This window comes from Schistocerca serialis, chromosome 6 (assembly GCF_023864345.2).
Source record: "Schistocerca serialis cubense isolate TAMUIC-IGC-003099 chromosome 6, iqSchSeri2.2, whole genome shotgun sequence".
Taxonomy (NCBI): Eukaryota; Metazoa; Arthropoda; class Insecta; order Orthoptera; family Acrididae; genus Schistocerca; species Schistocerca serialis.
In genome coordinates, this window is record NC_064643.1 from 306,557,281 (window position 1) to 306,581,225 (window position 23,945).

The 23,945-nt window shown below is 40.7% G+C and overlaps 1 protein-coding gene across 1 annotated transcript in view; it reads right to left on the reverse strand.

Moving 5' to 3' along the window:
* The window catches only part of LOC126484836 (synaptic vesicle glycoprotein 2B-like), a 133,619-nt gene that overhangs the window by 106,612 nt on the left and 3,062 nt on the right, over window positions 1-23,945 (reverse strand). Inside the window, exon 2 of the mRNA XM_050108431.1 lies at window positions 1,712-1,873. Coding sequence (XP_049964388.1) covers window positions 1,712-1,832 — 121 coding nt within the window. The 5' untranslated portion in view covers window positions 1,833-1,873. The remainder of the gene's footprint in view (window positions 1-1,711; window positions 1,874-23,945) is intronic.

Genomic DNA, 23,945 nt, shown 5'->3' on the forward strand with positions numbered 1-23,945 from the left:
AGTCCTTCCACCTAGTAATCCTTGTGGTTCAAAACAACAGTGGTGGAGCCTTTGTCTGCAGGTAGGATTATAAGGTCGGGATCAGTTGCCTAAAGTTCTTACTGCAGATATAAGGTTAGTTTGCATGTTGAGGGATCTGGGGAATGCTGGTGAGGCAAGGTTTGAGGTTAAGAAATTCTGGTAAGTTAACAGGGGGTGGTTTGGGAGCAGTGGGGGTGGATCACAGTTAGATGAAGGAGTGAACTGAATTAGGCAATGTTCAGTATTGGTCTCTGGTTGGTCTGATTGGTAGGATGAAACCAGTCATGTGGTCTACACGCTAAGCTGCAACCACTGTGCTGCATTCTATTTAGGCATGACAACTAACAAGCTATCTGTCTGCATGAATGGCCACCAACAAACTGTGGCCAAGAAACAAGTGGACCACCCTGCTGCTGAACAAGCTGCCAAACATGATATCCTTCATTTCAATGACTGCATCACAGCCTGTGTGATATGGATCCTTCCCACCAAAACCAGCTTTTCTGAATTGCACAGGTGGGAACTTTCCCTGCATTACATCCTATGTTCCCATAACCCTCCTGGCCTCAACCTTCGTTAGTCACTGTCCACACCCGTCCAACCCCTTCCCTGTTCCCATTCCAGCACTACACAGCCATCATTCTACTACCAAACCCAGTACTTTTATTTCACTTCTTTTCTGCTACTCTCCCACCCCCATCTCCCCACCTCTCCCTTGCCTTCCATCTGACCTGCAGCACTTCAGTGTCTGCCACCCCCATCATCCTACCCCTCCCATCCCCACACCAGCCTCCTCCTTACCCCCACCCAGTTGCCACTCCCATCATGCACTGGTGCTGCTGCTAGAAGTGTGGTTTCAGTTGCCTGAGACTGCAGTCATGTGTGTGAGTTGTGTTTGCATGAGTGTGTGTGTGTGTGTGTGTGTGTGTGTGTGTATGTGTGTCTAGTGTTGATGAAGGCCTCAATGGCTGAAAGCTTTAATTGTGAGAGTCTTTTTGTTTTGCCGATCTGCGACTCAGCATCTCCACTATATGGTGAGTAGCAACTTTCCTTTTGATAATATTGTTACATTCTGTCCTGTATTTTCCATTCTTTGATTTAATTAGTGAATTTCTTACCATATGAGCAAGTGTGTGTATACTTTTATTGTATAACTGAAATGTCCTATTTAGTGCAAGCATAAATATAAATTATTTTTTGTCTCAAAAGATATATTGATTTTCAAATATTAAGATATTACTAATATAAATGTCTCATAGTGTATGTGTAAATATTAATTCTGATCTCTTGTTGTCACATTAATTGATATCAGTATTATCCATGAGTCTACCATATTGTACTCCACTGTATCCATAATTGTAAATCTTATGAACAATTCATTATCATAAACATTGTAGGTTCACAGAACTCAGAATAACACAAAACAAAATAAATAAAAATCAAGTGTAGATGATGTAGGAATTATTTCAGTTACCCTTTTAATTGTGTTGCAACTGCACCTTTCTGCTGAAGAATGGATCAAAGTTTTGTCAATATTGGAAGTGTGATATGTCAAGTGTAATTGTGCAATTGAGAAAAAAGGAAAGAAAGCAAAATAAATAAATGAATTTGTCAATTGCATGCAAAAGTATTCATTTGTATAATTATTTATATCTACCATACTTCCATTTCTATAAAACAGTTCTCTTACCAATGTAACCTGTTGCATTGAGAGTCCCTTTGTCTTCAGGGGAAAGTTGAAGCTCACATTCTGCAGATGGTAGAATGTATGAAATTGCTGATATGCTTAACTGCTGAGCTAGTGATGCCATCAGCGACACAATAAGTATCAAATAATTGTATTTCCCGAAACCTGTAAAAGAACACAATTATACCACAGGGCAAATTCCAGAAACAACGTGAGAGAGGAGCTACGAAATATTAGGTTGGTGTATAAGTTCATAGCATTTGTGTTTTGCTTGTTGCTACAGGTTTGTTTATCAATTGTCAGTTTTTATTTGTAATTTTCTTTTGTTATTTGAGTTTACATTTTGTCATTTGTAGATAGTGAGTGGAGGTGTGGACACTAGAAAACGTGGTGCCAAGTGGAGAAATCAGAACATTTCTCACATATTCTTCTGTTTGAGTTCAATACAGGGGTGACAGCAGGTAATGCAGCCAGAAGAACTGGGAGACAATGTCATTGGACAGATCATAGCACAAAAATGATTTTTCTCATTTCAAGGAGGAGTGCTTTGACATTAGTGACACTCTTCATTCAGGAGAACCTTTGGGGTTTGATGAAGACCATTTATACACATTAATCCACAATGAACCACATCAGTGTTGTTGAGAACTGGCAAATATGATGAACTGTGATCATTCCACCACTGTGCAACATTTGCATGCAATGGGAAAGATTCAAAAATTGAGTGTATGGGTACTTACTGATCTAAGCCAAATCATAAAAATCTGGAGATGGTCATAAGTGCATCCCTGCCTGCCTGTCATTAGTTGACTTGTGAACAACACCAACCAGTCCTATCCTGTCTTTACTGATGATGAGAAATGGTGTCTTTATGCTTATGTAAGGAAAAAGAAGATATGGCTGAGCCCAAACAAAGCAGCAACTCCCCATACAAAGACCTGCATGCATCCACAAAACATAATGATATGCATCTGGTGGAACAGTGATAGTGTGTTGTACTAAGAATTGCTTCCCTAAGGTATACCATCACTGCTGACATTTAACGAAAACAACAGAGGTGTCTTGCATACACAGTCCAAGGATAATGACCAGGAAGACTGCATGAGGTGATGCTACTCCATGATAATCCCTCCCTGAATTCTGCTAGGCTGACAAAAATCACTGTAAAGGTATTGGGTGGGGAAGTCATTCTGCACCCACCTTATTCACCTGACCTTGCATCCTTCGATTTACACCTTTTCTGCTCTCTATCAATCAACCTTCAAGGATTTTCCTTTCTGGATGAAAATGTGATCTGAACACGGCTTGATGAATCCTTTGCCTCAAAATCAATGATTTCTACAGCTGTGGAATCAAAAAGTTACCCCAGCATTGGCAGACTGTTGTAAACAGTGAAGGAGAATATATTATTGATGTCTGAAGTCTCTGTTATGTGTACCTGTTGTGTTTATTAAAATGCTACAAATTTATGCACCAACCTAATAGAGTCAGAGAAAATATATTGATTAAAATTTCAGTTGCAAAAGACACAGTCACATCCTTCGAGAGATATGCTGCTTACAAGTATGTAGAAACATTTTAATAAGAGATGACACAGAACATAGCTTGAAATGCAAAGAAGTATGCAGTTATGCTTATCTAAATGTTAAAAAAATAGAAATAAATCATAAAATAACTATAAGATATGTACTAAAGTTGCAGCTGGAACATAAACTTATTTCCTCTGAAATACAGTTCTTTGTTTTACCACTTAAGGACGTATTTATATTTAATGGAGGCAGCCATACCATACAGAAACAAAAAATGCTATTACATGCCATTAGCAGAAATGAATCCCTCACAACCTCATGAGTAACGACATTGTTAATATCATTATTGTTATTTTAGTGTAGGTTGGTACAGTGTTCATGGCAGCTTTTACAATATATAACTTACAGGAGGGATGGTGTAATGTAAAATTATGCCTGACAGCTTTATGGAAATGTCTGAACTTTTCTAGGAAGGTTACAGAGAGATGTTCAATACTGAATCCATTGTTACAAATTTTACCAACATTTGAAATGTGGTCACAAATCAGCTGAAGGGGAATGTCACTACATCAGTGCAGACAGTGTATGTAACACTTTGGCTACAGAAACTAGTGATTAGGAAGTTCTTGGCATATATGTAGATAAAGATCTTTAGTGGATAAACTGTATTATTTTGTATGTGGAAAAAACAGTAATATCTTTAATATCTTGTATTTCCTTAAATAGCTATCAAAGATAAGCCATAGCTAAATGCTAAGAACTGTATTCTATTGGACCATTTTTCTTTTCTTAATTATGGAATTGAATTATGGGACTCCACAGCAGAAGTATACTTAAGCAAAATATTGTTGTTAGAGAAAAGGGCAAAAAGCCACACAAAATAAGCATTAAAGAATAATTGCATGAAGTGTTTGTGCAGCATCAATACATATCAGCATATTATTTTTAAATTTTGTGGCCCAGACAAAGAAAGCTAATAAGTGTAATGAAAATCATGATTAAAATACTAGTATAAAATTTAACTACAAATATAAGAAAGACTGGCCAAAATTTGCTTGTCAATGGTTTTCTTTGGTTTGAAAAGCTACCAAACTCATTATGGACATGCAAGGGAAATTTCAGCACAAAATTAAAATAATTTTGATAACTAATAGTTTACATTCCTTCAAAGAATTTTAAGTGGGAATTCTAATTCTGATGATACACACAAATACACAGACACAGACACAGACACAGACACACACACACACACACACACACACACACACACACACACACACACACAAACACAAGCAAGAAAAACCGGAAGAACTGTTCCAAACTTTTGGGAACAATTAATTCTTCAATCAGGAAGGAAAGAGAGATAGCTTGGGATAGATTTGAAAGTGGAAGCAGGTCACTCGGATCCAAAGATGAGAGGGAACCACCAGTTTTGATGATAAAGAGTTCAAATCTTCCCCTAACTGTGATCCACTACCCCTTGTACCTGACCATTTTCTGGCAAGCTTCCAGGAATTCTTCACCTCCAATGCAAATTCATTTTCCTTCCCCATACCCTTTCTCAACAAGTCAAATATCAAATCACATGACAGCTTAAGAAGTCTTTAGGACAATACAAGTGGCTGTGGAAGGTTGAAATACCTGTTATTAGAGCCATAGTAAATAAGTACCATTGAATAAATGCTCCAGAGTGTGAGAAAAAAAAGAGAGATGAGCAAAATGATTTTGCCAGAAAGACTGCAGTCTGGAAAAAAGTGCTCACAAACTGGGTAAGTACAACAACCATTAAAGAGTATTTACAGCAGGCAAGAATAAAAGTTAAAAATCACTGTGGCACAGAATTAACATCTTGACCCTTATAATATGTTTATAAACCTGTATGTCTAAAAATATCATCTCTAGCATTGTTAGCAACTCTACAACAAGTAGAATTTCAAATACACCACAAACAATGGAATGGAATGCAATGGAATGTGGTGTCTGATGATTCAGAAATAAAATTGAAAGATAAAGCTTCCTTCATTGGCGTAATGTTAGATCAGGATCTCTCTTGGGAGCATCATATCGATTTCTTACGCCAAAAACTAAGCAAATAAAATTTATGCAATGTGGACAATGTCACAATATCTTAAATATGAGCAAATGAGTATAATCTACTATGCTTTAGTGTATCTGTACCTCACTTATGGAATTGAAGTATGGGGATGTGCTGCTGCCAAGCATGGAAATAGGGTATTTATCCTTCAAAAAAAGACTGTTAGGATCATGTGTAAGCTTAGATATAATGAGTCCTGCAAAGCAATTTTCAAAATTAAGAAACTACTAACACTCCCATCACTATAAATTTATAAAACTGTTTAGCTGATGCTAAAATACAAGCAGTACAATCATCTAAATAGAGAAGTGCACATGTACAATACTAGGAGGGACGATGGTTACCACCTGGAAAGAAATAATACAAAAAGTGCAGACAAGAGCCCCTATTACATGGGGATAAAAAAAAAAAAAGCTAAGATGATGTGACTTACCAAACGAAAGCGCTGGCAGGTTGATAGACACACAAGCATACACACAAAATTCAAGCTTTCGCAACCAACAGATGCTTCATCAGGAAAGATGGAAGGAGAGGGAAAGACGAAAGGAAGAGTTGCTTCATCAAGGAGAGGGAAAGACGAAAGGATGTGGGTTTCAGAGGAGTAGAATACTTTTATTTGTATAAATATTATTACATGTACAAAAAAAGACATAATTTTTTATTTGTTAGGCCTCTTGTATATAACTGTTTTCCACAATGTTATCAGGGGAAATAATCAATTTGTAAACTATCCAAAACAAATCCTTGTATTTGTTCATGGAGAATAAATAAAAAAAAAATAAAAGATAGAATTCGACAGGGAAATGGTGGCACACTCTTTGCAGGTGGCACTTGAGAGGACAACAGTGATGAATACAGGGAACATTAAAACAAAGTTAGGAAAGAATATGTTAATGATGATATGGTTTTCCACTTCCTAATGAGAAATTGAGCAAAAAATCTTGACATTGAGAAAATGTAAATTAAATGGACCTGATGACATCCCTGCTAAAGTTTTATGTGTTCTTCATTTGCACTTAAGCCCATACTTGTGCCAACTTTATAATGCTTTTCTATTATAAAATGGAACACTAGAAGTTTGGGAAGAGACAAATGTAATTATCTTAAAAAATGTAACACAAAGGCTCTCTAACTCTGAAGTCCTGCAAACCACTTTTGCCTCCTTGACTTGTTAGGGTAAATGCTGGAGAACTGACATGCAATATTCTGCAGGACAAAAGACAGTTTCATGGAATCATTTCCCAACAAGGCATTAGAAGTGGACAGTCAACAGAAGATGCCATAAATGAGAGAATAAAGCTGGCTAGGAATGCTTCACATAAATTTACAGCCTAATTATGAATCTGATTGCATGTTTGACAACCTATGAAGGCCAAAATGTTTTGACCAGCTGAACAGATTGAATAATTGATGGGCAAATTAATCATCTGAAGTACATGTTCCAAAAGAATGGCTATGGTTCACATAGTATGAAGCCAGTGTTCTCCAAGAAACGGAAACATGAAAATGTTGAGCATTAATCTGAAGGGCCACCAATTACATCCTCCCTGTGGCACTACTTCCAGTAGAATAGGCAGACTGCTGCAAAGATAAGGTATAATACATGTTTTCTGTCTAACTAAGACTAAAGAAGATGCTACACCCTATTAATGACAATCTCAGGATCCCTGGCATTTACAACATCCCTTGCAAGTGTGAAGCTTACTGGTAAGTGGGAGCTCCAACGTCAGGCATGTAATGGGGCCCCTTAGGGATATGGCAGCAAGGGAGGGGAAGAAAACCAATGTGCACTTCGTGTTCATACCAGGGGAGTCATTCCAGTTGTGGAAAGGGTCCTTCCGGATGCCATGAAGGGTACAGGGTGCACCCATCTACAAGTGGTCGCTCATGTCGGCACCAGTGATGTGTGTTGCTATGGGTCAGAGGAAATCCTCTCTGGCTTCCGGCGGCTATCTGATTTGGTGAAGACTGCCAGTCTCACTAGCAGGATGAAAGCAGAGCTCACCACCAGCAGCATTGTCGACAGGACTTACTGTGGACCTTTGGTACAGAGACAAGTGGAGGGTCTGAATCAGAGGCTGAGACGGTTCTGCGACCATGTGGACTGCAGATTCCTTGACTTGCACCATAAGGTGGTGGGGTTTCGGGTTCTGCTGGATAGGTCAGAAGTCCACTGCACACAGCAGGTGGCTACATGGGTAGCAAGGGTTGTATGGCATGGACTGGGCGGTTTTTTTGGTTAGATGGCCTCAGGAAAGTACAGAAATGGCAACAGGGCAAAGGGTATGGGGCAAAGTCAGGATATTCGGGGACCAAGCAGCAACCGGTATTGTAATTGTAAACTGTCGAAGCTGCGTTGGTAAAGTACCGGAACTTCAAGTGCTGATAGATAGCACCGAAGCTGAAATTGTTGTAGGTATGGAAAGCTGGCTGAAGCCAGAGATAATTTCTGCTGAAATTTTTACAAAGGCACAGATGGTGTTTAGAAAGGATAGACTGCATGCAACCAGTGGTGGCATGTTTGTCACAGTTAGTAGAAGTTTATCCTGTAGTAAAATAGAAGTGGATAGTTCCTGTGAATTATTATGGGTGGAGGTTTACTCAACAACCGAGCTATGTTAATAATTGGCTTCTTTTACCGACCTCCTGGCTCAGCAGCATTAGTGGCAGAACAACTGAGAGAAAATCTGGAATACATTTCACATAAATTTCCTCAGCATGTTATAGTCTTAGAAGGAGATTTCAATTTACCAGATATAGACTGGGACACTCAGATGTTTAGGACGGGTGGTAGGGTCAGAGCATCGAGTGACATTATACTGAGTGCACTATCTGAAAATTACCTCGAGCAATTAAACAGAGAACCGACTTGTGAAGATAACATCTTGGACCTACTGATAACAAACAGAGCTGAACTTTTTGACTCTGTAAGCACAGAACAGGGAATCAGTGATCATAAAGCCGTTGCAGCATCCCTGAATATGGAAGTAAATAGGAATATAAAAAAAAAGGGAGGAAGGTTTATCTGTTTAGCAAGAGTAATACGAGGCAGATTTCAGAATACCTAACAGATCAAAATGAAAATTTCTGTTCCGACACTGACAATGTTGATTGTTTATTGAAAAGTTCAAGGCAATCGTAAAATGCGTTTTAGACAGGTACATGCCAAGTAAAACTGTGAGGGATGGGAAAAACCCACTGTGGTTCAAAACAAAGTTAAGAAACTACTGCGAAAGCAAAGAGAGCTTCACTGCAAATTGAAGCGCAGCCAAGACCTCTCAGACAAACAGAAGCTAAACGATGTCAAAGTTAGCATAAGGAGGGCTATGCATGAAGTGTTCAGTGAATTTGAAAGTAAAATTCTATGTACCGACTTGACAGAAAATGCTAGGAAGTTCTGATCTTACGTTAAATCAGTAAGTCAAGCAAAACAGCATATCCAGACACTCTGGGATGATAATGGCATTGAAACAGAGGATGACACAAGTAAAGCTGAAATACTAAACACCTTTTTCCAAAGCTGTTTCACAGAGGAAGACCGCACTGCAGTTCCTTCTCTAAATCCTCGCATGAATAAAAAAAATGGCTGAAATTAAAATAAGTGTTCAAGAAATAGAAAAGCAACTGAACTCACTCAACAGAGGAAAGTCCACTGGACCTGATGGGATACTAATTCGATTCTACACCGAGTACGGGAAAGAACTTGCCCCCTACTAACAGCCGTGTACCGCAAGTCTATAGAGGAACGGAAGGTTCCAAATGATTGGAAAAGAGCACAGGTAGTTCCAGTTTTCAAGAAGGGTCATCAAGCAGATGCACAAAACTATAGGCCTATATCTCTGACATCAATCTGTTGTAGAATTTTAGAACATGTTCTTTGCTCGCTTATCATGTCATTTCTGGAAACCCAGAGTCTACTCTGTAGGAATCAACATGGATTCCAGAAACGGCAATCATGTGAGACCCAACTTGCTTTATTTGTTCATGAGACTCAGAAAAAATTAGATACAGGCTCCCAGGTAGATGCCATTTTCCTTGACTTCCGGAAGGCATTCGAAACAGTTCCACACTGTCGCCTGATAAACAATGTAAGAGCCTATGGAATATCAGACCAGCTGTGTGGCTGGATTGAAGAGTTTTTAGCAAACAGAACACAGCATGTTGTTCTCAATGGAGAGACATCTACAGATGTTAAAGTAACCTCTGGCGTGCCACGGGGGAGTGTTATGGGACCATTGCTTTTCACAATATATATAAATGGCCTAGTAGATAGTGTCGGAAGTTCCATGCGGCTTTTTGCAGATGATGCTGTAGTATACAGAGAAATTGCAGCATTAGAAAATTGCAGTGAAATGCAGGAAGATCTGCAGTGGATAGGCCCTTGGCGCAGGGAGTGGCAACTGATCCTTAACATAGACAAATGTAATGAATTGCGAATACAAAAAAAGAAGGATCCTTTATTGTATGATTATATGATAGCAGAACAAACACTGGTAGCAGTTACTTCTGTAAAATATCTGGGAGTATGCATATGGAATGATTTGAAGTGGAATGATCATATAAAATTAGTTGTTGGTAAGGCGGCTGCCAGGTTGAGATTCATTGGGAGAGCCCTTAGAAAATGTAGTCCATCAACAAACGAGGTGGCTTACAAGACACTCGTTCGACCTATACTTGAGTATTGCTCATCAGTGGGGGATCTGTACCAGGTCAGGTTGACAGAGGAGATAGAGAAGATCCAAAGAAGAGCAGTGCGTTTTGTCACAGGGTTATTTGGTAAGTGTTACAGAGATGTTTACCAAACTCAAATGGCAGACTCTGCAAGAGAGGCGCTATGCATCGCGGTGTAGCTTGCTGTCCAGGTTTCGAGAGAGTGTGTTTCTGGATGAGGTATTGAATATACTGCTTCCCCCTACTTATACCTCCTGAGGAGATCACAAATGTAAAATTAGAGAGATTCGAGCAAGCACGGAGGCTTTCCGGCAGTCGTTCTTCCCGCGAACCATACGCGACTGGAACAGGAAAGGGAGGTAATGACAGTGGCACCCAAAGTGCCCTCTGCCACACCCCGTTGGGTGGGTTGCAGAGTATAAATGTAGATGTAGATGTAGAAGTGTGATCGTATGATTACTGTCATATACTGATAACATGATGATTCTTAGGAAAGAAAACCTGAGAGGTATTATGGAAGCAAGCTGTTACACAGTCTTTGAGGAATTATGTCAGCCCATTTGTACCATTTCCAACCACTGTGCCAAAGCTCAATGGCATTTTAAAAATTGACAAGTGAAGAAATCTGCAGTTGCCAAGCACAGCCTCATGAACAAGCACAAAATACTGTTTGGAAAAAAAAAAAAAAAAAAAAAAAAAAAAAAAAAAAAAAAAAAAAAAAAAAAAAAAAAAAGCTTTTACATACTGGGAGTCTGTAGTTAAAGAGGCTGTAGAACTAAAAATATGTGACACGAACTGTGACTGCAGGTAATATCTTAGTGGTACTTGGAAGCAAGCTCTTGATGCAGAGAAGAGTCCGATATATTCGTCACAACGTTTATGGTACTACAGGAGTCGTGGCAGCACCAATGCAGACATTGACACCATCCACGACATCATTATGTAATTACTGACCAATCACAAGCTGCCCATGGGCTACATAAGGCCACTCCAGCAGCAGTATAGACAGTCAGTTGCTCCTGATGATGATGATGGGGGTACTCAACGAAAGCTCAAGGTTTTACTCTGAACTGATTTGGAAATAAGTCTAAGAATGTTTTATATGATAATTCCATTGCAAATCTGTTTACATGTTCAAAAAACATTTCCAAAATAGAGCAGCAACAATGTTGTGACCAGAGGAGAGCCTAAACACAGGAATTTTGAAAGGCTGCCTGGAAGGACTCACATGTGGCCTAGTGTTTAGAGGTCTGGTGCTGCAGGGCAATACATTAGTCATATGATTGCTGTCATATGCTGATAACATGGTGATTCTTAGGAAAGAAAACCTGAGAGGTGTTATGGAAACAAGCTGTTACACAATCTTGGAGGAATTATGTCACTGGTTCAAGGAACCGAAGTCTGCCAGAAAAGACCACCTAAGTCTGCCAGAAAAGACCACCTATGTATGACTGTGTAAATGAAAGGAGCATTTTTAGCTACCCACACACTAAACGAAGCAACAGATGCATAATAATAAAGATCATCACTAAGGTGTCTCCTTCAATGGATGACAAAACTTCTGTGCATATATAGAGAAATGAATAAAATGGACAAAATTACTGCCTAGCCAGTTATCATTAAAAGCTAAATATAATGATTTATCATGATTCCATAACAATAGGAATTATGTGATATTTTGTGAGGATTTGAGTGCACTGTTTATAGCAACAGCACAGACAGTTAACAGGGTGCAACACGTAATACTTCTTTCATTGATAAGGGCTTTGGCACTATGTCAATTTAGGCACTGCAGGTAATTCTTGGAATATCATGACTCAGTCTATGGATACAAAAGAAAGTGCTGATCTTTTGGTTGAAGAGAGATAAATACCAGGAACTGCAGAATACAGAAGTAGTGTGCACCACCACCAGACAGTAAATTTTGGATAATATCTTTCTCTTGTGACACAAATGGATCGAGCTTCAACAGCAAAAAGGACTTGCAGGTCCCTCCATGTCACAAAACAGAGACTGAGAATGAGGCACCTGAACTCTGGAGGGGACTGATGTACCTTTTGACAGGCCATATGCCACTCATTCACTCACTCCAACAGAAGAAGACAAACTGCTGAATGTGCCTGCAGTAGAGAAACTGTACTGGAACACATTAAATGGGAATGTTTATGGTTGACACTGACTGGCAGCAACGGAATTGGCATAGAAAATCTGATGCCATGGAGGTCCTGCAGTGTGAGACATGGCACATTCTGGATAATATTGTTGATCAACACTTGTCTGATGTACTGCAGGAGGTTGTCACAGGGGTTCATGCAGCAACATGGCAGAGACTGTTGAGATCAACAGCTGCAGCAAAAAAGCTACTAAATGTGCAGGTTAACTGCATATAACTCTGTCTGAGTCAATGTGCCCACCGTAGAACTAAATATTAACAATTTATTCATACAAAAAGCCCAAAATTAATAGTTGGTGTGAGGTTTGTATTTTTTGTTGCAGTTGCTAAGTAAGCATAGCATGTTTGGGTGTACATGATATTAAATCAATTACAACTCATCTTTAAAGAGATATTGATGGTCCTTAGTTGTGTAAATTGATAAATCACATGCTTCTCTTAAATAAATGTAGTTTATTACTCATGACAAAGATAACTGTTATAAAGACTGTGAGATCAAGGCAAAGACACAAAAGCAGGCCCAATAGCACAGTAAGTGGCCACTGAATGGCACAGTAAGTGGCCACTGTTACTCAACTACATATATATTAGCATATTAATTAGTCACAATTTTAAATTATTGCTGACTTCATTACAGTTAATTTGTCTCCTTGCACAAAAATTTCTTGGTTCATTTGCCACATCAAATTCAGACAAAATTCCAAGTTTTCAATGATATCCACCATCATCTTCATCAGGGGCTAAAACAGACATGAATTGGTAAGGTTCCTTCTTTTGTACCCACAGAAAAGCATCTGATCGGCTGGATTATGACATGATGGCATGTAAACAGGAAATGCACCCTGCAGCCATAGATTTTGCTTGCACCCTATATCTAGCATTGCTTGCAGTGCCATCCATCGCATTAGACAGCACACTGAAAAAAGTATTCCTCTGCATTTTTTCCTTTTCTAGTGCACACTTCCATGCATTGCTAAGTGCATAGCCAGTGTCTCTACTGAAGTTGTTTTCACAAAGTCTAATTTCAACAGCTTCTCTGCTCATAGAGTTCCAGTAGTTCGAGGTGTGAGCAAGTATTCTTGTTTGTTCAAACAAAAATCTTGTGCTTATTTAACAGGCTGTGCTCTGCCAGCACTGATTTATCCAAATGCCTGTATTTAAGGTGATGTTGATCCTCAATGCAATAATTGGCAACTGTCTGTATAGACGGGCCCACATAACTCTTGCCACATTCAAAAGGAATGCTATAAATTCCTGGCACTCTCAGACCTACTTTATCTTTAACAAGTTGCAACACTTCTTTAACTTTTCTGAGTGAGCAGAAGACTAGTCTGACTCCTTGCTCCTTTATGAATCTACCTATTTTGCTAGAGTGGAAGCCATGCTATGTGTTGATCCTCTTGGCTTGTTTGAATACTGTTGTGTCTTGATTTTTTCAACTGTGTTGATCTAATGTCACAGACAGTGTACGTGTCCATTCTGAACACATCTTCAGAAGCTTAATCTCGAAAGTGATGTGGTCCATATCCAACAATTGTCTCTAAAAATATAGAGATATTTCAACCAAACAGTAATTATCATGAGCAGAACACATGGAGGAAGAATGACATACACGATGAGCATAGAAATTTGAGCTTGGTGCAAAAGGGTGTCCACTACACTCAAACGAAACTCTTCAATGCTCTTGCTCCTGAAATAAAGACAGAGATTCATAACAAGGATAAGTTTAAAAAAGCACTAAAAATATTTCTGCTAGAAAAAGCTTTCTACAGTCTAGATGAATTTTTAAGTAAATAAATTGTAAAACTTTAATAATGCCAGAAAGAAGGTTATTTAACTTGAGCTCTGTATCCATTTGTGCTCTGTTCTTTCTGAAGTGCTTTAATGATTCTAAGAAAATATGTATAGTTTTTTTCTGTATTGCTGCTCAAAGAATTTATTGGATAAATTTTTATATAATTATGTACTCAAATGTCTGTAAATGCTATAAGATTATCAAATTGAATTTATAAAAAACTGACGAGTTCCACATCCTTGTGAACCCAACACAGTTGGACTTATGGAACACAAAATAAAATCAGTCAGTCAAAACAGTTCTGGCTCTGTGTGCTAAGGTGTTCAGCACAGCTCTCTTCTGAGCTGGATTGTGAAAGCTATACCCATTGAGATATAGATCTGTATGCATCAGTTTTCTGTACACAGAGTGGCTGAACTGTCCATCTGATCTCCATTTCATCAACATATCTAAAAAAGATAACTTCCCCATCCATCTCTACCTCCACTGTGAACCTTATGTTGGGTAGTAAAATCAGTCAATCAAAAATCCAGGATGGAATGTAACAATATTGAAATTCAATATTGTTATGTATCCATTCAAATGATCAGTGAACTGCTGCAGCACCTCATTGCCATGTGACCAGATGAAAAATGTATCATCAATGTATCTGAAGAAGTAAGATGGCTGAAAGGGAGCACTGTTCAACTCTTGTTCTTCAAAATCTTCCATGAAAAAGTTAGCTATGACTGTTGACAATGGTGAACCCATGGCTGTTCCATCAATCAGTTCATTATAATTTCCTCTGTGCAAGAAGTATATGGTCATCAAAGTGTGCCCAAATAATTTCAAAATTTCTGGGAAGAAATGAGTGGCCGGCAGTTTTAATGCATCCCTTCATGAACAGGGAGACTACATCAAGGTTAACCATGACATCATTTGTGCCTATCCTCATCTGCTTCATGATATCAACAAAAGTTTGTGAGTTTTTGTTTTCTTTACTTCTTCCACAGTGTTGGTAGTAATTGATGTTCTGGGGCAACCAGGGCAGTCACCATCTTCATCTTCTCAGTCCTCTTTGAAATGTTAATACCATCTGTAAACTCTTGTTTTCTCATAGTAGATTTTTTCAAAAGTCACAGACAACTTTCTGAACGTGGTGCTGCATTTCATTTGATTTTTCAAACAAAATTTAATGCAGAATCTTTCATCCATCTTTCCCAAAGTAAAAATTTGTTGAGCACATGAAAGCACTATCAACAATAAACTAAATATTCAAAACACCTGAAAATGCAAACATACCTCACAAACATATCTACCAACAACATAAAAAGATGTTTTGAAAATCATATATATAAAGTCCGTAAAATTAAAAAAAAAAAAAAAAACAAAAACAAAATTCCGTTGCTTCTTGATCTTGTGTAAGTGGAAATCTAATTTATGGTGGTGTGCAAATTTTTTTAAAGTTCAGTCAAATAAACAGCTACTGGTAATAACTGACTGGACAACAAAAGAAGAAGAAGAAGAAGAAGAAGAAAACTGATAGAGCATTGAGAGAATAATAATAATAATAATAATAATTTAACTTATAAGGCAAAACCCATCAACAATACAGGTAGTGAACTTACAAGATCACTCGTATTCACAAAATGGCTTTATAAACAGGAATGAAATTAAAATATTTATAATGCTATACAGAAACAGGAGTAACTGAACAGATATAGAGAACTACATTCTAATATTGCTAATATCTGTCTGTTGCAGGATGGTAGAGGATGTCTTAAGCTTGAATGATGTTCCCAGAGGAAAATAAGTTTCTCTCAAAGAAACAGCATGGATTCAGGAAAAACCATTCCTGTAAAAAACAGCTTGCCCCATACACACATGATCTTTTGCAAAGAGTAGACACTGGTAAACAGGCAGATCCTCTTTCCTCATATTTTCAAAAAGCATTTAGCACTGTAAAATGTTCTTGACCCTTATGGTCATATGATCATATTGAGTATCCTCACAAATACATGATTATTTTGATGAGATTTTGATTAATAGAAACCAGTGTGTTATGCTGAATGGCAAATGGTCAATAGACATGAAAGTACCAATGAGTGTGCCCCAGGGAGGTGTAATAAGACCACTAATATTCTCAATATATACAAACTGCTTTTCAGACAGGGTCAACAGGAACATCAGATTGTACTCTGCCAATGCTGCTGTCTACTGGAAAATGTTTTTGTTGTTGGATGTTAATAAAGAAATAGATGTGAAACAAATACTAACAAAGAGATAGAGGGGCTGGCCAGTACTTACCTCAGCTCAGTACAGCCGATAGATACACATAAAACAGAACTGAAAATTTACATTCCTAGCTTTCGGAACAAATGTTCCTTCATCGGGGAGGAGAGAGGGGAAAGAAAGGGAAGAAGGGAAAGGAGATTCAGTTACTCACAACCCAGGTTATGAAGCAACAGGGAAAGGAAAATGGGAGGGTAGCAAGGATGGAGGCATGGTTGTCAGAGGGAAACCAAAGATATTCTACTGTAAGTACTGTGCCAGCTTCAAACCAAAGAGGATGCATACAGAAGTAAAGAAGTATATAGTATAAAGATAAACACAACTATGTAGGATGAAAAGATGCGTGAATGGCTAAAGAGGAAAGGGAAAGAGGAGAAGACTGAAGAGTGAATGGGAGTGAGGTTGTTTAACGTAGGTTCAGTCCAGGGGGATGGCGGGATGAAAGGATGTGTTGGAGTGCAAGTTCCCATCTCCGCAGTTCAGAGGGACTGGTGTTGGGTGGGAGAAGCCAAATGGCACATATGGTGTAGCAGGTTCCTAGGTCCCTAGAATTATGCTGGAGGGCATGCTCCGCTACTGGGTATTGGGCATCTCCTAGGCGGACAGATCGTCTGTGTCCGTTCATGTGCTCAGCCAGTTTAGTTGTTGTCATGCCGATGTAAAAGGCTGTGCAGTGCAAGCATGTCAGTTGATAAATGACATGTGTAGTTTCACATGTAGCCCTGCCTTGAATTGTGTATGTTTTACCAGTAGCGGGGCTGGAGTAGGTGGTTGTGGGGGGATGCATGGGGCAGGTTCTGCAGTGGGGTCGGTTACAGGGGTAGGAACCGCTGGGTAGAGAAGGTAGTCTGGGAATATTGTAGGGTTTAACAAGGATGTTATGGAGGTTAGGGGGGCGATGAAAGGCAACTCTGGGTGGTGTGGGGAGAATTTTGTCAAGGGATGATCTCATTTCAGGGGTTGACTTGAGAAAGTCATATCCCTGGTGGAGTAATTTGTTGATGTTTTCGAGGCCAGGATAATGTTGGGTGACAAGGGTGATGCTTCTGTGTGGTCTGGGGGTAGGAACATTGTTGTTGGACGGGGAGGAATGTATTGCTTGGGAAATCTGTTTGTGGACACGGTCTGCAGGATAGTTGCGGGAGAGGAAAGCACTGGTCAGGTTATTGGTGTAATTGTTGAGGGATTCGTCACTGGAGCAGATACGTTTGCCACGAATACCTAGGCTGTAGGGAAGGGAGCGTTTGATGTGGAAAGGATGGCAGCTATCAAAGTGAAGGTACTGTTGTTTGTTTGTGGGTTTGATATGGACAGAGGTATGGATGTGAGCTTCAACAAGATGAAGGTCAACATCCAGGAAGGTGGCTTGGGTTTTGGAGAAGGACCAGGTGAAATTCAGATTCGAAAAGGAGTTGAGGTTATGGAGGAAATTAAGGAGTGTTTCTTCACCATGAGTCCAGACCACAAAGATGTCATCTATAAACCTATACCAGGCCAGGGGAAGCAGCTGTTGGGTCTTCAGGAAAGCCTCTTCCATGCGGCCCATGAAGAGGTTGGCATAGGACGGAGCCATCCTGGTTCCCATGGCCGTTCCCCTGATTTGTTTGTAGGTCTGGCCTTCAAAAGTGAAGTAATTATGGGTGAGGATGAAGTTGGAAAGTGTGATAAGGAACGAGGTTTTTGGAAGATCTTCGGGTGGGCGTTGGGAGAGGTAGTGCTCAAGGGCAGAGAGACCATGGGTATGTGGGATGTTTGTGTAAAGGGATGTAGCACCTATGGCGACAAGAAAGGTTTCAGGTGGGAGAGGAGTGGGAATGGATTTGAGGCGTTCTAGGAAGTGGTTTGTGTCTTTGATGTAGGATGGGATTCTGCGGGTGATAGGTTGTAGGTGGTGGTCTACCAGAGCTGAGATACGTTCGGTTGGGGCTTTGAAGCCCGCTACAATGGGATGGCCAGGATGGTTCTCTTTGTGGATTTTGGGTAATAGGTAGAAGGTAGGGGTCTGTGGCTCAGGTGGAGTGAGTAAGTCTATGGAAGCCGTTGTGAGGCCTTGTGAGGGACCTTGGATTTTTAGGATTTTTTGCAGCTCAGTCTGGATGGGGGAATGGGGTCCTGGGTAACAGCTTTGTAGGTTGAGGTGTCAGAGAGTTGATGCAGTCCTCCTGCCACATACTCCACACGGTCAAGTACCACAGTAGTGGAGCCTTTATCCGCTGGGAGGATGACAATAGAGCGGTCTATTTTCAGCTCCTTAATGGCACGGGATTCAGCTGGGGTGATGTTGGGGGTTGTCGGTATGTTCTTCAAGAAGGACTGGGAGGCAACACTGGATGTGAGGAATTCCTGAAATGTCTGCAAGGGATGGTTTTGGGGGAGAGGAGGAGGATCCCTTTGAGAAGGCAGTCGGAACTGTTCTAGACAGGGTTCAACACTGGGTCTAGTATTTGGGGGCTGTGTTTGGGTAGTGAAGTGATATTTCCAGTTGAGGTTCCGGGTGAATGAGAGGAGATCTTTAACCTGGGCAGTGTGGTTGAATTTAGGTGTGGGGCTAAAGGTTAAGCTTTTTGATAGAACAGATGTCTCTGGAGGAGAGAGGGATCTGGATGAGAGGTTTAGGACTGAATTGGGACTGGTGATATGTGGCATTTGACTGTGGTTATAGTTGAGATTTGGTCTGTGTGGGGTATGTGCTGGGATGGGGAGATTGAGTAGGGTGGCTAGGCTAGGTTTATTGGCTATGAGGGGGGTTTGTTGAAGGTTCTGTTGTGGTTGGTGTTTGTGAGGGATAGGGAGAGGGACCCCACTTCTTAGGTGTTGCACTAGCACTGTGGATAGTTTTTTCAGGTGGTGTGTGGCATGGAACTCAAGTTTGCAGCTGGCTTCTAGGATGATGTTCCTGAGTGTGTTCTCCAAGCAAGGGTTTGAGAGGTGGAGGACTTTGAAGAGAGATAGGAGCTGTTGGGAGTGGTGGTTACATGAAGTAGTGTAGAGATTCAGGACAAGTTGGGTAAGGGCTAAGGATTGAAGGTGGTGGTGGTTAGTGTTTAACGTCCCGTCGACAACGAGGTCATTAGAGACGGAGCGCAAGCTCGGGTTAGGGAAAGATTGGGAAGGAAATCGGCCGTGCCCTTTCAAAGGAACCATCCCGGCATTTGCCTGAAACGATTTAGGGAAATCACGGAAAACATAAATCAGGATGGCTGGAGACGGGATTGAATCATCGTCCTCCCGAATGCGTGTCCAGTGTGCTAACCACTGCGCCACCTCGCTCAGTGAGGATTGAAGGTTCTGGAAGTCCAGGAGAGACTGGTGGAAGGAGGAATTGCACCCAGAGATGGGAACTTTTAAGGTAAGCCCTTTAGGAGTAATTCCAAAGGTTAAGCAGGACCGGAGGAAAAGTATGTGGGATTGCAGTTTGGCTACGGTGAATGCATGTTTCGGAATGAATGTAAATAATGTGGTATAGGATTAGGGCACATAGTGGGTAACTGGTGGGTAGGGAAATTAAATAACTAAAGTTGAAATAGTAATCATAAGAAGGAATAAAACACGGAGGGAAGGACGAGAAGGAAAGAAATTGTGTTGGTAATGTTCAATACCAAAGGAAGACCACTAAATAAGAAAAATATGGAAAAAGTTGACCAGACCAAGCAAGTATGTCCAGATCAGGGAAAAAGAACACTCACTGCTCAAAAACAGAGATAGTGAGTGGCGAAAAAAGGTCGCGCGTGCCGCAAAAGCGATCGCGCGTGCCGCAAAAGCGATCGCGCGTGCCGCAAAAAAGATCGTGGATGGTGCAGAAATGTCCCAAAAAAATTTTCTTGTGGCAGAGAAAGATAGCCAACGGCACAAAAATATTGCCAGCAACAAGAAATCGACGGAAATGGATGATACTGGTAGGTGTGGCAGAGATTGTTGGCAGTGATTGTTGGCTGGGAACAGCGAATAACGAACGTTAAAACTATGGAATGTTGAATAAATAAATCAATAAATAAAAAAGAGAAGAGGACTGTAAATGGAACAAGATAGTAGGAGGAAGATGAAATTAGCACAGTTTGTGACGAAAATATTTATTTATGTATATATAAAACACTGAAGAAGAGAAAGTGTTAAGATGACAGACGTAAGTGATAGCTAACAAAAGGGACAAAACAATGAAGGATGTGGACCATATAGGTGATCTAAATGATTAATGGAAAATCTCATATAAAGATGTGAAACAAATACTAACAAAGAGATAGAGGGGCTGGCCAGTACTTACCTCAGCTCAGTACAGCCGATAGATACACATAAAACAGAACTGAAAATTTACAACCTAGCTTTCGGAACAAATGTTCCTTCATCGGGGAGGAGAGAGGGGAAAGAAAGGGAAGAAGGGAAAGGAGATTCAGTTACTCGCAACCCAGGTTATGAAGCAACAGGGAAAGGAAAATGGGAGGGTAGCAAGGATGGAGGCATGGTTGTCAGAGGGAAGCCAAAGATATTCTACTGTAAGTACTGTGCCAGCTTCAAACCAAAGAGGATGCATACAGAAGTAAAGAGGTATATAGTATAAAGATAAACACAACTGTGTAGGATGAAAAGATGCGTGAATGGCTAAAGAGGAAAGGGAAAGAGGAGAAGACTGAAGAGTGAATGGGAGTGAGGTTGTTTAACGTAGGTTCAATCCGGGGGGATGGCGGGATGAAAGGATGTGTTGAAGTGCAAGTTCCCATCTCCGTAATTCAGAGGGACTGGTGTTGGGTGGGAGAAGCCAAATGGCACATATGGTGTAGCAGGTTCCTAGGTCCCTAGAATTATGCTGGAGGGCATGCTCCGCTACTGGGTATTGGGCATCTCCCAGGCGGACAGATCGTCTGTGTCCGTTCATGCGCTCAGCCAGTTTAGTTGTTGTCATGCCGATGTAAAAGGCTGTACAGTGCAGGCATGTCAGTTGATAAATGACATGTGTAGTTTCACACGTAGCCCTGCCTTGAATTGTGTATGTTTTACCAGTAGCGGGGCTGGAGTAGGTGGTTGTGGGGGGATGCATGGGGCAGGTTTTGCAGCGGGGTCGGTCACAGGGGTAGGAACCGCTGGGTAGAGAAGGTAGTCTGGGAATATTGTAGGGTTTAACAAGGATGTTATGGAGGTTAGGGGGGCGACAAAAGGCAACTCTGGGTGGTGTGGGGAGAATTTTGTCAGGGGATGATCTCATTTCAGGGGTTGACTTGAGAAAGTCATATCCCTGGCGGAGTAATTTGTTGATGTTTTCGAGGCCAGGATAATATTGATTGACACGGGGATGCTTCTGTGTGGTCTGGGGGTAGGAACATTGTTGCTGGATGGGGAGGAATGTATTGCTTGGGAAATCTGTTTGTGGACAAGGTCTGCAGGATAGTTGCGGGAGAGGAAAGCACTGGTCAGGTTATTGGTGTAATTGTTAAGGGATTCGTCAATGGAGCAGATACGTTTGCCACAAATACCTAGGCTGTAGGGAAGGGAGCGTTTGATGTGGAAAGGATGGCAGCTATCAAAGTGAAGGTACTGTTGTTTGTTTGTGTGTTTGATATGGACAGAGGTGTGGGTGTGAGCTTCAACAAGATGAAGGTCAACATCCAGGAAGGTGGCTTGGGTTTTGGAGAAGGACCAGGTGAAATTCAGATTCGAAAAGGAGTTGAGGTTATGGAGGAAATTAAGGAGTGTTTCTTCACCATGAGTCCAGACCACAAAGATGTCATCTATAAACCTATACCAGGCCAGGGGAAGCAGCTGTTGGGTCTTCAGGAAAGCCTCCTCCATGCGGCCCATGAAGAGGTTGGCATAGGACTGAGCCATCCTGGTTCCCATGGCTGTTCCCCTGATTTGTTTGTAGGTCTGGCCTTCAAAAGTGAAGTAATTATGGGTGAGGATGAAGTTGGAAAGTGTGATAAGGAACGAGGTTTTTGGAAGATCTTCGGGTGGGTGTTGGGAGAGGTAGTGCTCAAGGACAGAGAGACCATGGGTATGTGGGATGTTTGTGTAAAGGGATGTAGCATCTATGGTGACAAGAAAGGTTTCAGGTGGGAGAGGAGTGGGAATGGATTTGAGGCGTTCTAGGAAGTGGTTTGTGTCTTTGATGTACTCCAGCCCCGCTACTGGTAAAACATACACAATTCAAGGCAGGGCTACGTGTGAAACTACACATGTCATTTATCAACTGACATGCCTGCACTGCACAGCCTTTTACATCGGCATGACAACAACTAAACTGGCTGATCGCATGAACGGACACAGACGAACTGTCCGCCTAGGAGATGCCCAATACCCAGTAGCGGAGCATGCCCTCCAGCATAATTCTAGGGACCTAGGAACCTGCTACACCATATGTGCCATTCGGCTTCTCCCACCCAACACCAGTCCCTCTGTACTGCGGAGATGGGAACTTGCACTCCAACACATCCTTTCATCCCGCCATCCCCCTGGACTGAACCTACGTTAAACAACCTCACTCCCATTCACTCTTCAGTCTTCTCCTCTTTCCCTTTTCTCTTTAGCCATTCACGCATCTTTTCATCCTACATAGTTGTGTTTATCTTTATACTATATACTTCTTTACTTCTGTATGCATCCTCTTTGGTTTGAAGCTGGCACAGTACTTACAGTAGAATATCTTTGGTTTCCCTCTGACAACCATGCCTCCATCCTTGCTACCCTCCCATTTTCCTTTCCCTGTTGCTTCATAACCTGGGTTGTGAGTAACTGAATCTCCTTTCCCTTCTTCCCTTTCTTTCCCCTCTCTCCTCCCCGATGAAGGAACATTTGTTCCAAAAGCTAGGAATGTAAATTTTCAGTTCTGTTTTATGTGTATCTATCGGCTGTACTGAGCTGAGGTAAGTACTGGCCAGCCCCTCTATCTCTTTGTTAGTATTTGTTTCACATCTTTATATGAGATTTTCCATTAATCATTTTAATAAAGAAATAGAGAAAGACTTGCACATAGCTTCTACTTAGCACAATGAAAAGCAGCTATCTTTAAATGTTGATAAATTTCCATTATGAAGAGGAAAAAGACACATTAAAAGATTAATTGTGTAAGTCTAGAGCATGTCACATTGTTTAAATATGTAGGGCTAATACTAGGAAACAATATGAAATGGGATAAACAAGTAAATTCAGCAGCAGGAAAGGCAAATGCAAAATGTAGATTTGTTGGTATGGTTCTGGGAAAGTGCAGAGCATTTGTAAAGGAGATTGCACGTAAGATGTTACTGCAACAAATTCTAGAGTATGCTAGAGTGCTGAAGTTCATATCAAACAATCAAGACAACAGACATTAAAAAAGGTTCAGTGATATTGAGTTAGGATCATAGCAAATCAATATTGCCCATATGAAAGTGTACCAGTGATGCTTGTGGAAGAAACATGATGATGTTCTCCCAAAACCCTCTTGGCTAAATTTAGAGAAGCATTATTTATGGATGACTATGTGACAGTTTTGCTGCCAGCATTGTATATCTCACACAGGGATCATGAGAACAATATGAAATAGGATCCACACACACACACACACACACACACACACACACACACACACACACACACACACACACACACAATGACTATTGTTTTCAGGTACTGAGGCCTCACTGCAGTCAGTAGCAATGTGGGCTAGGATGGTTAGAGTGAAAGTATGTAGGAATATTTAATCTTCATGGATCACTTTTGGTAATACCTGTTATCCA